We start from the raw sequence: 14,384 nt of genomic DNA on the forward strand, positions 1-14,384 counted from the left end.
TAGTCGCTGAATGTCGGTCGTAGAAGAGATTTAGTGACTAATATATTTAGTCACAAATAATGTTATTTTCTATGACTAAAATTTAGTTACAAAATATATTAAAGTTAGTCACAGTAAGATTGATGTATTGGTCACATAAATACCAATATTCACTTTCAACAACTAAAAAAGTAAACTTTAACAAATAAAATTTAGTCACGAAAAAGCTAATATTTTGTGACTAAATAATTTAGTTGGCAATAATAAATAAAAAATTACATAAATTAATTATTTAATGACTAATAATTAGTCATAAAAACTAATTATTATTATTTTTTAATTTAAAATATATTCATTTAAATTATATAATAAAAACAAATTATTCAAAAAGCTTTATTTAAATAATATTGAACACATTTATTCATTACATAAAAATTACAATAGCAATCATAAAAAATTCAATTACATAGTCCTTGCTTGAATTGTATTGTCTATGAACTACAACAACAAACTCCATGAATCAGAGTTGCCAACATGGAAAACAGAAAAAAGTTACCCCAATACAAACCAAACTAACTGAACAAAAAAAAAACTAACACTAAATTAGGCAAACAAACATAAAAAAAATGATCTAGCTCCAACTCAAAAGCTAAAAGCACACACCCCTCAAACTCTTAAAGCATTCTTTGAGCATCTATAGGCATGATCTGTGAAAGATTACGCAAGTTAATGATAGCATTCTCAACGGAACCTGAAAGTACTCTGTTTCTTTCCATTGCCACATCTGTGTCTTCATCGAAGTCAAGAGCAACCTTTTCTGCAGAGGATCCCAAAAGTGGTTCTAAATGAGGATAACCATCACGTCGGAAACTTTTTATACTCCACCATTCCTTGTAGGAAGGCAAGAGTTCAAGCCCAAGTGTCAACAGGAAGTAACAAATGCTGTGACAAGTGCAAAAGCCATGTCAGATCATATCATATTTCTAAGGAATTCGTACTCAATTCTAACTTAAAAAATTATAAATGGCAAGATATCCAAAACAATTTTTTTTTAAAAAAAAATGAGAAGATATAAACCTCAACACCAAGATAGCATATAGAGGCACCAGTTACATTCCAATCAAAAGCTGCATCACTAGATTTATCTTTCATCCCTTGACGCAGAAGAGCTAGTGATGCAAGCCCATCAGCATAGCAAAACCCTGGAGATAGTCGGAAGAAATTCTGCAAGAGTAGAGTACACAAGTCGAGAATGATAATTAATTAATAATGTCCTACAGTGCATAGTACTGAATCACAAAAATATGCTAATTTAATGAGGTTCATTCCTCTTGTAGTGTAAAATACGCTAATTTAAAAGTTTTCACAGCAGCACAGTTTCATACAGGTACTGAAAGAGAGTATTTTTTAGCTTGATTTTAATACATATTCCCCATTTCTTAATCAAAAATAAAATAGTTGATATTAGACTTTCACTGTAAAGCCCGCTTAGCTAATTTGGAAATTATCAGTTAATTGGGATTAATTATGACATTATTTATAGCTATTTAAATAATTTATGATACTGTTATTTATGTTATTCAGCAGTTTTTATATTTCGCATTTCCGGTGTCCGGTATTTTGGAACTCGGCGTTTGGCTCAGTAGAAATCACAACTTAGTATGTTAGTAATTTGGGGACGGGTTTTAGACATTGGGAATGTCGGGAATGGCCGGGAATTTAGAATTTCCCAAAAATACCCCTTTAGTATGATTTATGTGATTTTATGGTGGAGGGGCAAAATGGTCTTTTTGCCCCATTAGTGTTTTGTCTTTTAGTGACTTTTTATTTAAAAATTAATTGTTTATCTTATTTATTAGTTGGCTGAAATGAAATGTGTATTAAGTGACTTTTACTCCTTTTTCCCTCATTTTACAAAACAAAACCCAACACTTAGAAAAATTTAGAAAAAACTCTCTCAAAGCTTTCTCTCTTTTCGGCTGGGAACTTGGGGTGCAAAGGTTGGGATTTTCTTCAAAATTCAAGCTTGATTCAACTTATAATTGTGAACTCTTGTTGTGGTATGTGGTCTCTAACTTCCTCTCTTTAATTTCTTGGAAAAAAAATGTGTAAAAAGTGATGATGCATGCATGTTTTTGTGGCTGTTATTATGGCTGTGTTTAGTTGTTATTTTATGTGGATTAAAGCATGCTAATTGAAGTTAAATTGGGCTGTGTTAAAGCATGTTAGTTAGGTTGTTCAAGCTTTTAGTTTTTATGTGAAAAAGTTATGAATTTTGGAAAGAAATGGTTCATTTTGTTTCTGTGAATTGCTGGATGTTCTTGTATGTTTTCAGAGGTGTTATTATGCTTAGTTAAGTAGAATTAACTAGGTTAGGATGCATGTTAGTGGATTTGACCAAGTTTGAGTTTTGGAACTCAAAGCTTGGTCTTTAATGGTGAATTTTGAATATGTGTTTTCTGGGTGAATTTGATGCCTTGGATTTGTTCTAGGGGTAGTTTAGAACAGGTCTGGAAAGTTTGGGACCAATTGGGGTTGAATTGGTCGAGTTATGGGATTTTTAGTTGGCTGCCTGCGAGGAACCGGAATTCCGGTTGTGCATCCCAATTCGGATGAGGGTTCGAAAATTCCCAGAACCGGAATTCCGGTTGGGCAACCGGTCTGCCGGTTGGGGAATTTTTCCGAACCCTAGTTTTCCTCGTTTTTAGGTTTTTAGGGGTATTGCCATGCTTTTTATCGATAGGGAAACTTTTAGTTCCAAGTTTTAGTCCCCGGGAAGTGATTTAGCGTGTCACTTATAGCGTTGTGATTTTTATGGTTTAGGAGCCGATCCGTCCGCTCGGCTTCGGTTCGATCGGGTTGACCGGCACACCTGAAATCGGAATCCAGGTAAGATTAGTATAACAGTATGCATATGTAGATTACATGTTTAGCGTGCATGTAGGAAGCCTGCTAGATTACATTAGTTATGTATTTAGGCTTCGAAACATCCAACCCTGTCACGTCGGTACAGGCTGGAGTATGACCAGCAGCCGGAGTATGACCGGTTCGACCGATCAGGCTGACACTTGGTTGGTGGTTCAGTGCTATTGACCTATCCCGTCGGTACAGGCTGGAGTATGACCAGCAGCCGGAGTATGACCGGTTCGACCGATCAGGAGGATACTTGTCAATAGTACCGTCCCCTGAACGTTCAAAACTCAGTACCATGTTGGACATGGCAGTAGTGGCTCAGTACCATGTTGGACATGGCAGTAGCGGGACTCAGTATCGTGTTGGACACGGCAGTTAGTTATGTATGATATTATTATGCTTTTCTTACTGAGTCTGTCGACTCACAGTTTATGTTCATGTGTAGGTAAAGGCAAGGCTGTAGCTGATGGACCGTGAGCGAGCTTATGAGATTGTACATGTCGGGGCGGTTAGGCCTGGAGCGTACGATCCTCGGGACAGCAAGGCTGAGATTTTTGTAACTGTCGTTAGACGACTTTTATTTTGATGTAATAGTTAAACAGTGAAACTTTTTGTAAATATTTTTATAATCGGGATCCCGAGTCTTTTATAATATGTTTTACGAGTTTGATCAATCAAAAAGCAAAATTTTAATTAATCACGTTTTTCCATAAACCTCGTTGATTAGCAACGAGCTGCACAGTACGTTTAAAAATCACGTAATACGCCTAAAATAGTTAGGGTGTTACAATTTGGTATCAGAGCCGCCAGGTTGTCTTCCGAAGATCGTCACGACATGTACAATCATCATCAGCAGTTAGCTCGGTTCACGGTTCAGTAAGCCTTTATTGCTTTAGTAGTTTATTTTATTCAGTTATGAAAAAGAAAAGCCTGCTAGGAAGCATGTTAGTAGCCTGATAGTAGAATAGGCGCATGTTTCGTTTTAATTTCCAAATTAAGCGGCATTAGTAAGCTCGCCTTGAATACGACCTGATATGCCAACTCTTGGTTTCGCAGGCGGTTCTAACTAGATGGACGCCAGGCGGACTACCAGGAGTCAGGGCAACTCCGTAGGGTCGAATCGGGGACGGGGAGCTCGGTTTCCCCCACTGCCCGGGGCGAGGTAGAGGTCCCCGAGGCGGGGCTCGTGGCGGGGTGATGAGAACCCGCCACGGGCTGCCCGGGCTCCCCCGGCCGATCGGGGAGCCCCGGGTGGGAGTTGCGGTTTGCGGAGATGCAAGCCCGGATCGAAGAGCAAGACCTCGAGATTCGAGAGGTTGAGACGACGGGGTGCTCCTGCAGTTCCTGTGCCCATAGTTCCAGTGGCACCTGCCCCTGCTGCCCAGGCCGAGATAGTGGTGGCGGCCCATAGATTGGAACCATTGTATGAGCGGTTCCGGAAGCAAGCACCTCCGGTATTCCTGGGAGGTCCGGATGTAATGAAAGCCGAGCAGTGGCTGACGGTGATTACCAGAATTCTGAACTTCATGGGTGTCACCGGTAACGACAGAGTGGTGTGCGCCACGTTTCAGTTCTAGGAGGACGCCCTGGTATGGTGGGACATGGTGTCTCAGATTCACGATGTCACCACCATGACCTGGGAAAGGTTTCAGGAACTCTTCAACGCGAAATATTACAATGAGGCGGTCAGAAGCGCCAAGAGGAAAGAGTTCGTTCACCTGACCCAGCGGGAGAACATGAGCGTCACTGAGTATACTACTCAGTTTGATCGGTTGGCGAGGTTAGCCTCGGGAATTGTGCCAACCGACTTCAGCAAGAAGGAGAAGTATCTGGACGGGTTGAATCCCAAGATCAGGCATGACCTGATGATCACCACAGACGACAGCACCACCTATGCTCAGATGGTGGAGAAGGCACTGCGAGCTGAGGGCGCAGTGGGGTGTATGTCGAACCGGCCCGGTACTCGGTGAGTGGCGGAGCTCCTACCCCTCTGCATCGGGCTATAGCAGGGGGAGTAGTGGTTCGGCCATTGATCAGAGGAAGAGGGCACCCACTGCTTCCGGCGGCTCGAGTCAGAACAAGAGGTTCCGGGGGAACCAGAACCGAGGGAGTCGTCCTGGTGGTAATGAGACCCGATTCTCCTATCCCGAGTGCCCTATCTGCAAGAGGCACCATCGGGGCGAATGCAAAGGTCAGGGATGCTTTCATTGTGGCATGCCCGGACACTTCAAGAGGGAATGTCCCCAGCTCCGGCCAGAGGCACCGCGAGCTCCAGCGATACCCACTCCAGCCAGGGTGTTCGCTATCACGCAGTGGCGATGCGGATGCCGGCCCATCGGTTGTTACAGAGTCGGCTTTTTATTAACAACTCGCTTTATTCGGTCGTTTGATTACGGGGCTACACATTCTTATGTGGCGGCCGAGTCTTTAGTAAGTTGGGTAGACCCTTTGATAGATATGAATCGGGGTTTGGAACCACTGTTACAGCGGAGAATTGGTTATCTCCAATAGGTGGATTAGGTCTATGCCGATCAGGATAGATGGTAGAGAGTTAAGCGCTGATCTGATAGAGATGAGCTTAGTCGAATTCGATATTATTTTAGGAATGGATTTCCTATCTAAATATTCGGCGAGCATTGACTGTAAGAGGAAGATGGTGGTCTTCCAACCGGAAAGTGAAGAACCGTTTGTATTTGTGGGTTCGGTTCAGGGATCTCGGATCCCGGTGATCTCGGCTATGTCAGCGAGAGAATTATTGCACGGCGGGTGCTTAGGGTTTCTGGCCGTGGTGGTGGACACCACTCGGCCAGACACCGTTCGGCCAGAGGACATCAGAGTGGTTCGGGAATTTTTGGATGTTTTTCCCGAAGAACTTCCAGGGCTACCACCTCAGCGGGAGATTGACTTCGTGATTGACTTGGCACCAGGGATGGATCCGGTTTCCAAAGCCCCGTATAGGATGGCTCCAGCTGAACTTAAGGAATTAAAGATTCAGCTCCAAGGGTTGCTTGACATAGGGTTCATTCGGCCCAGTGTGTCACCCTGGGGAGCCCCGGTTTTGTTCGTCAAGAAGAAGGATGGATCTATGAGGATGTGCATCGACTACAGAGAGTTGAGCAAGCTGACAGTGAAGAATAAATATCCATTACCTAGGATCGATGACTTGTTCGATCAGCTTCAGGGGAAGACGGTCTTTTCTAAGATTGACCTCCGTTCGGGTTATCATCAGTTGAGAATCCGAGAGGAGGACATTCCAAAGACGGCTTTCCGCACTAGGTATGGACACTACGAGTTTCTGGTTATGTCATTCGGACTAACCAATGCTCCTGCAGCATTCATGGACCTGATGAATAGAGTATTCAAGGATTTCCTCGATATCTGTGTGATTGTGTTTATCGACGACATCCTCGTGTACTCTCAATCAGAAGAGGAGCACGAGTTACATCTTCAGATGGTACTGCAACGACTTCGAGAACATAAGCTCTACGCCAAGTTCAAGAAATGTGAGTTCTGGTTGTCTCAGGTGTCCTTCCTAGGGCACATTGTGAGTAAGGATGGGATCAAGGTGGATCCCGGGAAGATTGAATCCGTCAGGGATTAGCCGAGACCGAAGACAGTGACAGAGATCAGAAGCTTCTTGGGATTAGCTGGGTACTACCGTAGGTTCATGGAGGGGTTCTCCAAAATTTCAATGCCCCTAACCGAGCTTACAAAGAAGAATCAGCGATTTATCTGGTCAGATAAATGCGAAGCTAGTTTTCAGGAGCTGAAACAGAGGTTGATTACTGCTCCGGTACTAGCTTTGCCTTCGGACAAGGAAAGTTCGTAGTCTACTGTGACGCATCCAAACAGGGTTTGGGGTGTGTATTGATGCAGGCCGATCGGGTCATCGCTTATGCCTCCCGTCAGTTAAAGGATTATGAACTGCGATACCCGACTCATGATTTAGAATTGGCCGCAGTGGTTTTTGCCCTGAAGATTTGGCGGCATTACCTGTATGGAGAGAAATGCGAGATCTATATCGACCATAAGAGTCTCAAGTACTTCTTTACTCAGAAAGATTTGAACATGAGACAAAGGCGTTGGTTGGAATTAGTGAAGGATTACGATTGCGAGATCCTCTATCATCCTGGAAAAGCCAATGTAGTGGCCGATGCCCTGAGCAGAAAGGGTCCCGGGCAAGTAGCTAGCATGGTTCAGATCTCACCTCAGCTAGCAGAGGATATGGTTAGATCCAGCATTGAGTTTGTGATAGGTCAGCTTCACAACTTAACGCTGCAATCTGATCTGTTGGAAAGAATAAAGGTCGCTCAGATGACAGATCCGGAGTTAGTGAAGATCCGAGATGAGGTATTGGCTGGTCAAGCCAAAGACTTTTCAGTGTCAGATAGTGGGATGCTTTTGTATAAAGCCAGGGTTTGTGTTCCGAACAGTGTGGAATTGAGAAACGAGATCTTTGAGGAGGCTCATTCTACTCCATATTCTCTGCATCCCGGCACCACCAAGATGTACCAAGATTTGAAACCGTACTTCTGGTGGAGCGGTATGAAGAAGAATTTGGTAGAATTCGTATCGAGATGCCTCACATGTCAGCAGATTAAGGCTGAACATCAGCGACCAGCAGGGTTGTTGCAGCCTCTAACCCTACCAGAATGGAAATGGGAGGATATTACAATGGATTTTGTGGTCGGGTTACCTAGGACCACGGGTGTGTATGATTCCATCTGGGTAGTGGTGGACCGATTTACGAAATCTGCTCATTTTCTGCCGGTTAGAACAACATTTTCAGTGGATCAGTTGGCAGAACTGTACGTCAGAGAGATAGTGAGACTTCACGGGGTACCGAAGTCTATAGTTTCGGACAGGGATCCGAAGTTCACCTCCAAATTTTGGCAAAGTTTGCAACGGGCAATGGGTACGAAGCTAAAATTCAGTACAGCATTCCATCCTCAGACAGATGGTCAGTCCGAAAGGACAATTCAGATATTGGAGGATATGTTGAGAGCCTGTGTTATGGACTTTGAGGGTTCATGGAGCAAATATCTACCGTTGATAGAATTTTCGTACAACAACAGTTATCAGAGTACGATAGGGATGGCTCCCTATGAGCTGTTGTACGGTAGGAAATGTAGATCCCCTATCCACTGGGATGAGACAGGGGAGAGGAAATACTTAGGTCCAGAGTCAGTTCAGCGGACCAATGAGGCAATAGAAAAGATAAAAGCTAGAATGCTTGCCTCACAGAGCAGACAGAAGAGTTACGCAGATCCGAAACGTAGAGATGTTGAGTTCCGAGTAGGGGACCATGTGTTTTTGCGTGTATCTCCGATGAAGGGGATTAAACGTTTCGGGAAAAGAGGCAAGTTATGCCCTAGGTTTACAGGACCTTTCGAGATTCTCGAGAAGATAGGTCAAGTAGCATATCGGTTAGCATTGCCTCCAGCCTTATCAGCAGTGCACAACGTATTCCATGTCTCAATGTTGAGAAAATACGTTTCAGACCCCTCTCATATACTCAGTTATGAGAGTCTTCGGCTCGGCCCGGACATGTCATATGAGGAACAACCAGTGCAGATCCTGGATAGAAAGGATAAAGTCCTTCGGAATAAGACCATAGCATTGGTCAAGGTTCTCTGGAGAAACAGTAAGGTGGAAGAAGCCACCTGGGAGCTAGAGTCAGATATGAGAGCTCAATATCCAGAGTTATTCAGGTTAGATTTCGGGGACGAAATCCTTTTAAGGGGGGGATAGTTGTAAAGCCCGCTTAGCTAATTTGGAAATTATCAGTTAATTGGGATTAATTATGAAATTATTTATAGCTATTTAAATAATTTATGATACTGTTATTTATGTTATTCAGCAGTTTTTATATTTCGCATTTCGATTGTCCCGGTATTTTGGAACTCGGCGTTTGGCTCAGTAGAAATCACAACTTAGTATGTTAGTAATTTGGGGACGGGTTTTAGACATTGGGAATGTCGGGAATGGCCGGGAATTTAGAATTTCCCAAAAATACCCCTTTAGTATGATTTATGTGATTTTATGGTGGAGGGGCAAAATGGTCTTTTTGCCCCATTAGTGTTTTGTCTTTTAGTGACTTTTTATTTAAAATTTAATTGTTTATCTTATTTATTAGTTGGCTGAAATGAAATGTGTATTAAGTGACTTTTACTCCTTTTTCCCTCATTTTACAAAACAAAACCCAACACTTAGAAAAATTTAGAAAAAACTCTCTCAAAGCTTTCTCTCTTTTCGGCTGGGAACTTGGGGTGCAAAGGTTGGGATTTTCTTCAAAATTCAAGCTTGATTCAACTTATAATTGTGAACTCTTGTTGTGGTATGTGGTCTCTAACTTCCTCTCTTTAATTTCTTGGAAAAAAAATGTGTAAAAAGTGATGATGCATGCATGTTTTTGTGGCTGTTATTATGGCTGTGTTTAGTTGTTATTTTATGTGGATTAAAGCATGCTAATTGAAGTTAAATTGGGCTGTGTTAAAGCATGTTAGTTAGGTTGTTCAAGCTTTTAGTTTTTATGTGAAAAAGTTATGAATTTTGGAAAGAAATGGTTCATTTTGTTTCTGTGAATTGCTGGATGTTCTTGTATGTTTTCAGAGGTGTTATTATGCTTACTTAAGTAGAATTAACTAGGTTAGGATGCATGTTAGTGGATTTGACCAAGTTTGAGTTTTGGAACTCAAAGCTTGGTCTTTAATGGTGAATTTTGAATATGTGTTTTCTGGGTGAATTTGATGCCTTGGATTTGTTCTAGGGGTAGTTTAGAACAGGTCTGGAAAGTTTGGGACCAATTGGGGTTGAATTGGTCGAGTTATGGGATTTTTAGTTGGCTGCCTGCGAGGAACCGGAATTCCGGTTGTGCATCCGGAATTCCGGATGAGGGTTCAGAAATTCCCAGAACCGGAATTCCGGTTGGGCAACCGGTCTGCCGGTTGGGGAATTTTTCCGAACCCTAGTTTTCCTCGTTTTTAGGTTTTTAGGGGTATTGCCATGCTTTTTATCGATAGGGAAACTTTTAGTTCCAAGTTTTAGTCCCCGGGAAGTGATTTAGCGTGTCACTTATAGCGTTGTGATTTTTATGGTTTAGGAGCCGATGTCCGTAAGCTCGGCTCGGTTCCGGTCGGGTTGACGGCAAGCACACGAAATCGGAATCCGGGTAAGATTAGTATAACGGTATGCATATGTAGATTACATGTTTAGCGTGCATGTAGGAAGCCCGCTAGATTACATTAGTTATGTATTTAGGCTTCGAACCATCCAACCTGTCACGTCGGTACGAAATTGTGGCCGGAGTATGACCAGCAGCCGGAGTATGACCGGTTCGACCGATCAGGCTGACACTTGGTTGGTGGTTCAGTGCTATTGACCTATCCCATCGGTACAGGCTGGAGTATGACCAGCAGCCGGAGTATGACCGGTTCGACCGATCAGGAGGATACTTGTCAATAGTACCGTCCCCTGAACGTTCAAAACTCAGTACCATGTTGGACATGGCAGTAGTGGCTCAGTACCATGTTGGACATGGCAGTAGCGGGACTCAGTATCGTGTTGGACACGGCAGTTAGTTATGTATGATATTATTATGCTTTTCTTACTGAGTCTGTCGACTCACAGTTTATGTTCATGTGTAGGTAAAGGCAAGGCTGTAGCTGATGGACCGTGAGCGAGCTTATGAGATTGTACATGTCGGGGCGGTTAGGCCTGGAGCGTACGATCTTCGGGACAGCAAGGCTGAGATTTTTGTAACTGTCGTTAGACGACTTTTATTTTGATGTAATAGTTAAACAGTGAAACTTTTTGTAAATATTTTTATAATCGGGATCCCGAGTCTTTTATAATATGTTTTACGAGTTTGATCAATCAAAAAGCAAAATTTTAATTAATCACGTTTTTCCATAAACCTCGTTGATTAGCAACGAGCTGCACAGTACGTTTAAAAATCACGTAATACGCCTAAGATAGTTAGGGTGTTACATTCACTCCTGCTTTTTCAATGAACAGGAAGGTTAAAAATTTATGCACAATCCAAACCTTAGTCATTTACTTTGATAGTAATGTCTGAAGAAACACTTCTCCAGTTGGCTAATAGAAACTCACCTTGAGAAAAGAATTTGCACTAACAGTTGACTTAATAAGCCCCATAATGAAAGATATGACCATAAGAATGAGTCCAGAGAAAAAGTTGATCAAGAGAACTACATTCTGCAGAGAATAAAATATTTTTATAAGCTTGAAAGCGTAAGCAGAAATTATGATTGCCCGAACATCGATAAGGATAAAAACATTTCTCACCTGAGCCATAGTATGGTCTGAAAAGAAGAAAGAAAGGCAATATGTTGACGATGCAACAGCTAAACCATATCCCAAAAACATGATGACTGTTGGCAAGAAACAATCCCTTCCGATAAACTGATCCAGACCTACAGACAATCAATTTTAATGTAAGTAAAAGTGAAATTGAACAGGCTTATTCTATTCTGGACAATAATGCATTGCTTAAAAAATACATGCATCTATATATTTATCTAAAACACTGCAGATGTAGACACAAGAAAAAAGAGCATTCATGAGAATTAAAAAAAAAACAATACATAACACTTTTAAGTAACAGATTTCTCAATAAATAGTTTGTATGCTTATCAAAATACATTAAAATAAAAAAAAAAATTAAATTGATATTTGTTTTATGCATTTTGAATTGCAAAGTGATCTAATTTTTTAACAATGATTTAGTAGTTCAAAATCAACAACTTTTCTCTATAAAATATTATTTAAAGATAAGACATACCAAATATACTAAAAAGACCAATTGCAAAAGAGAAAGGAAATAAGAAGCTGATGAAGTCCCATATGTAAGTGGAAGCCCAATATGAAAGTATAGAAACCTGATGAAGGAGGGCAGAATTAAGACAGATTCAGATCAAATTAAATATGTTAAGCATAACAAACATTTTATTCTTGAGGGTAATTGTATTTATTTTGATTGAATTATTAATAAAGCGAGTTATTGATATAAGGCAAGCTGGGTAAAAAGAAATTTTATAAAAATAAATGAAATTAGATATACCAAAAAACTTTCTTTGATTATCTTGCAACAGAAAGAGATCTACAACAGTAAAAGTTCCACTCTGCATTATCTTGCAATGAGAGAAGTTAAACATAATATAACAGTACTATAAATCTCACCTTTTGAAAGAAAAAAAAATCATTCTTTGTGGTTATGCAATAAATGAGTTCTCAATTAAAGCTGAGCTTAAGTTCAACTATGTTTTATGTTGGCAGATTTGGTTGTTTTTGAAAAATAGTGCAACTCACAGTAATTGCATTCCTGCAACATCTGATATGCTATAATTACTTGAAGGAGTAATATGAGGTAAAGGAACTGTTTTGATGGCTAAAACTACATTCATTAATAGCTCCTGTGATATCATCACCACTGTTGAGCTCCATTACTAAATTATTTCTTTTGTCCTAGATTGAAAAATTCAATACATTACTCCTAACTTAACATAGCCAGCCTCTCATTTGTTAGCTAATGATGGTGTTTTAATTTAGATGTAAAATTAGTGTTATTTGCAATAGGAGTATGCCTCATGGCTAGCTAGTCATACTGCTCTTATAGCTTATTTGTCTTAAAAGTTCTCCCATGCCACTCATTTTTTAGTGCCAGCAAATATGAAAATAATTGAAAAACAAACTTACAATTGCCTTGATGCTATCACCTGAAGAATCTTCACAAGTTCATCGTAACTCCAAACTATTTCTTTCATTTCAATCTCAATTCACAAACATTTAAGATCTAGTTTTTCCTATTTTCTGACACAGTTTCAGCTGCCTTAGCCTGCTAATAGAAAGAGTTGATGAAATTGATCAATGTCCCCAAACACTATGTTACTGTTCCATCTTGTATGACTTATCATATTTTAAAACATGACCAATGTGACAAACACAAATGGTCTAATGGAAGAGACAGCAATATAACAACTGTACTAAAACTACATAATTAGAGTCAGTATTTTTATTAGGATTTATTAATATTTGTATTACTTAACTTAATTCTCTTAAATTGATTTACCCAACTTATTTATATGAAATGTAAGAGCATGGAAAGCTTACCATTTTTTAGACCAGATGTTGCAACTGCATTGCTTGAAACTAGTATACTTTACTAATGTCCTGGAAAGAACATAACACTAACTCCAAGTGTAAGTACACATCATCGCTGATTATCACATCAGTGTAAATCCAATAACACTGATGAAACAGGGACCAAAACTTTTGATTCATATGATCACAATCACATTCCACTGTGTTGACGATACTGTAATTGTGAATAAACATATGATACGGATTTAAACGATTTTGTGTGTATGAATGTAATAAACATATTAAACATATTAAACCATTAGCATGTAAAATTCATGCAAACATCAATCACTTCAAATTTCTTATATTGATAACTAATCAGATTGTAAAGAGTTTTATTTAGGGCATAAAACCCAACAGATTTCTGGTGAGAAAGGAGTTCCGCGTGCGTGGTCTAACTCAAGATCATTGTTACGCTGCCCCGCCATGCCATTAAACATATTCTTCAGTTCGTCAAGCTGGGCCTGTACGGCTGGGCTGACTTCATTGGCATTATGGTCGGGTTGGGCCACGTCAGCGTCTTTCTGAGCGGGGATTTGAGTATGGGCTCTGGACTGCACATTCGTTGTAGTATTCTGCTCGTCTGCTCCCCTTCTTCTGTTTAGGTCATCCCTTAGGTCACTGGGCGTTCCCAACCTTTCGAACACAGAAGAACCTGGCTGCCCTAGCGATTGGCTCGCTTGGTTGGCAGGTGGAATGGCTCCATTATTTTTAGTTGATCCATCGAACATGACTCCTCCTGATGAATTCTCGGACAAGGTCTGTCCGCCTACCTCTTGGCCCACGAGTGGAACTCGTGACCGAGGATTGGAGGACTGACCGTTGTTTGTCTGGGAAGCATTCACCGTTGGGTCATCCTCAGCTTCTCCAAGGGGAATGACGCTCGGCGCCTGCTGGCCTACAGTCTGATAGGCTCTTCGTATCAGCACAGTAGCTTGCCGACTACGATCTTCGATTTCTGCATGGTGAGCCTTTAATGCCTCCATCTCTTTATCTCTCCACTCGGCGAACATACGCCTCTGTTCGTCAAACGCGAGGTTTACTGCGGCACGTAACTCCTCCTGATCGTGATGTAGGGTATTGTTGTGGCCCTGCATGAGTCCAAGCGCAGCACGCAGATTTTGCAATTCAGTTGCATCTCCGATGGTTGTCTGGGCGCTGATGCCTGGTGGAACAATCATGTTATGAACATCCTGGCTGTGTGCGGAACCGTTATTTCCGGTCTCTTGCACACCAGGCGCAGTTTCAGTAACAGGAGTTGTTCCATCATTCGCCACGCTTCCAGTCTGTCCAGGATTGACAGCGGGTGGAACCGTCGAACTCCCTTGGTC

The 14,384-nt window shown here is 41.2% G+C and overlaps 1 protein-coding gene across 4 annotated transcripts; it reads right to left on the reverse strand.

Moving 5' to 3' along the window:
* Positions 1-403: 403 nt before the first annotated feature.
* On the reverse strand, positions 404-13,061 carry LOC115710130 (ABC transporter A family member 1-like). Of its 4 annotated transcripts, none has more exons than XM_061110530.1 (8): positions 13,024-13,061; positions 12,610-12,748; positions 11,975-12,035; positions 11,696-11,792; positions 11,200-11,327; positions 11,005-11,109; positions 1,057-1,203; positions 404-921 (listed from the first exon to the last, which is right to left on the reverse strand). In XM_061110530.1, exons 5-8 carry the CDS (start codon positions 11,278-11,280, stop codon positions 889-891), a joined length of 366 nt encoding a protein of 121 aa, XP_060966513.1. In that variant the 5' UTR covers positions 11,281-11,327; positions 11,696-11,792; positions 11,975-12,035; positions 12,610-12,748; positions 13,024-13,061; the 3' UTR covers positions 404-888. The 4 variants fall into 4 exon arrangements, with proteins under 4 accessions (XP_060966513.1, XP_060966512.1, XP_060966509.1 ...); XM_061110529.1 differs by having other exon boundaries at positions 12,610-12,751; XM_061110526.1 differs by lacking the exon at positions 13,024-13,061 and having other exon boundaries at positions 12,610-12,981.
* Between the last annotated feature and the right edge of the window lie 1,323 nt (positions 13,062-14,384).

Source organism: Cannabis sativa, chromosome 2 (assembly GCF_029168945.1).
Source record: "Cannabis sativa cultivar Pink pepper isolate KNU-18-1 chromosome 2, ASM2916894v1, whole genome shotgun sequence".
Classification (NCBI taxonomy): Eukaryota; Viridiplantae; Streptophyta; class Magnoliopsida; order Rosales; family Cannabaceae; genus Cannabis; species Cannabis sativa.

Bases quoted from the DNA above. Each gene is read 5' to 3' on its own strand.
- LOC115710130 (XM_061110530.1), bottom strand. From the start codon at position 11,280: ATGTTTTTGGGATATGGTTTAGCTGTTGCATCGTCAACATATTGCCTT. The intron at 11,110-11,199 runs GTGAGAAATGTT...TATTCTCTGCAG, and splicing joins CAGACCATACTATGGCTCAG to AATGTAGTTCTCTTGATCAA. The intron at 922-1,056 runs GTTTATATCTTC...CACTTGTCACAG, and splicing joins TATGCTATCTTGGTGTTGAG to CATTTGTTACTTCCTGTTGA.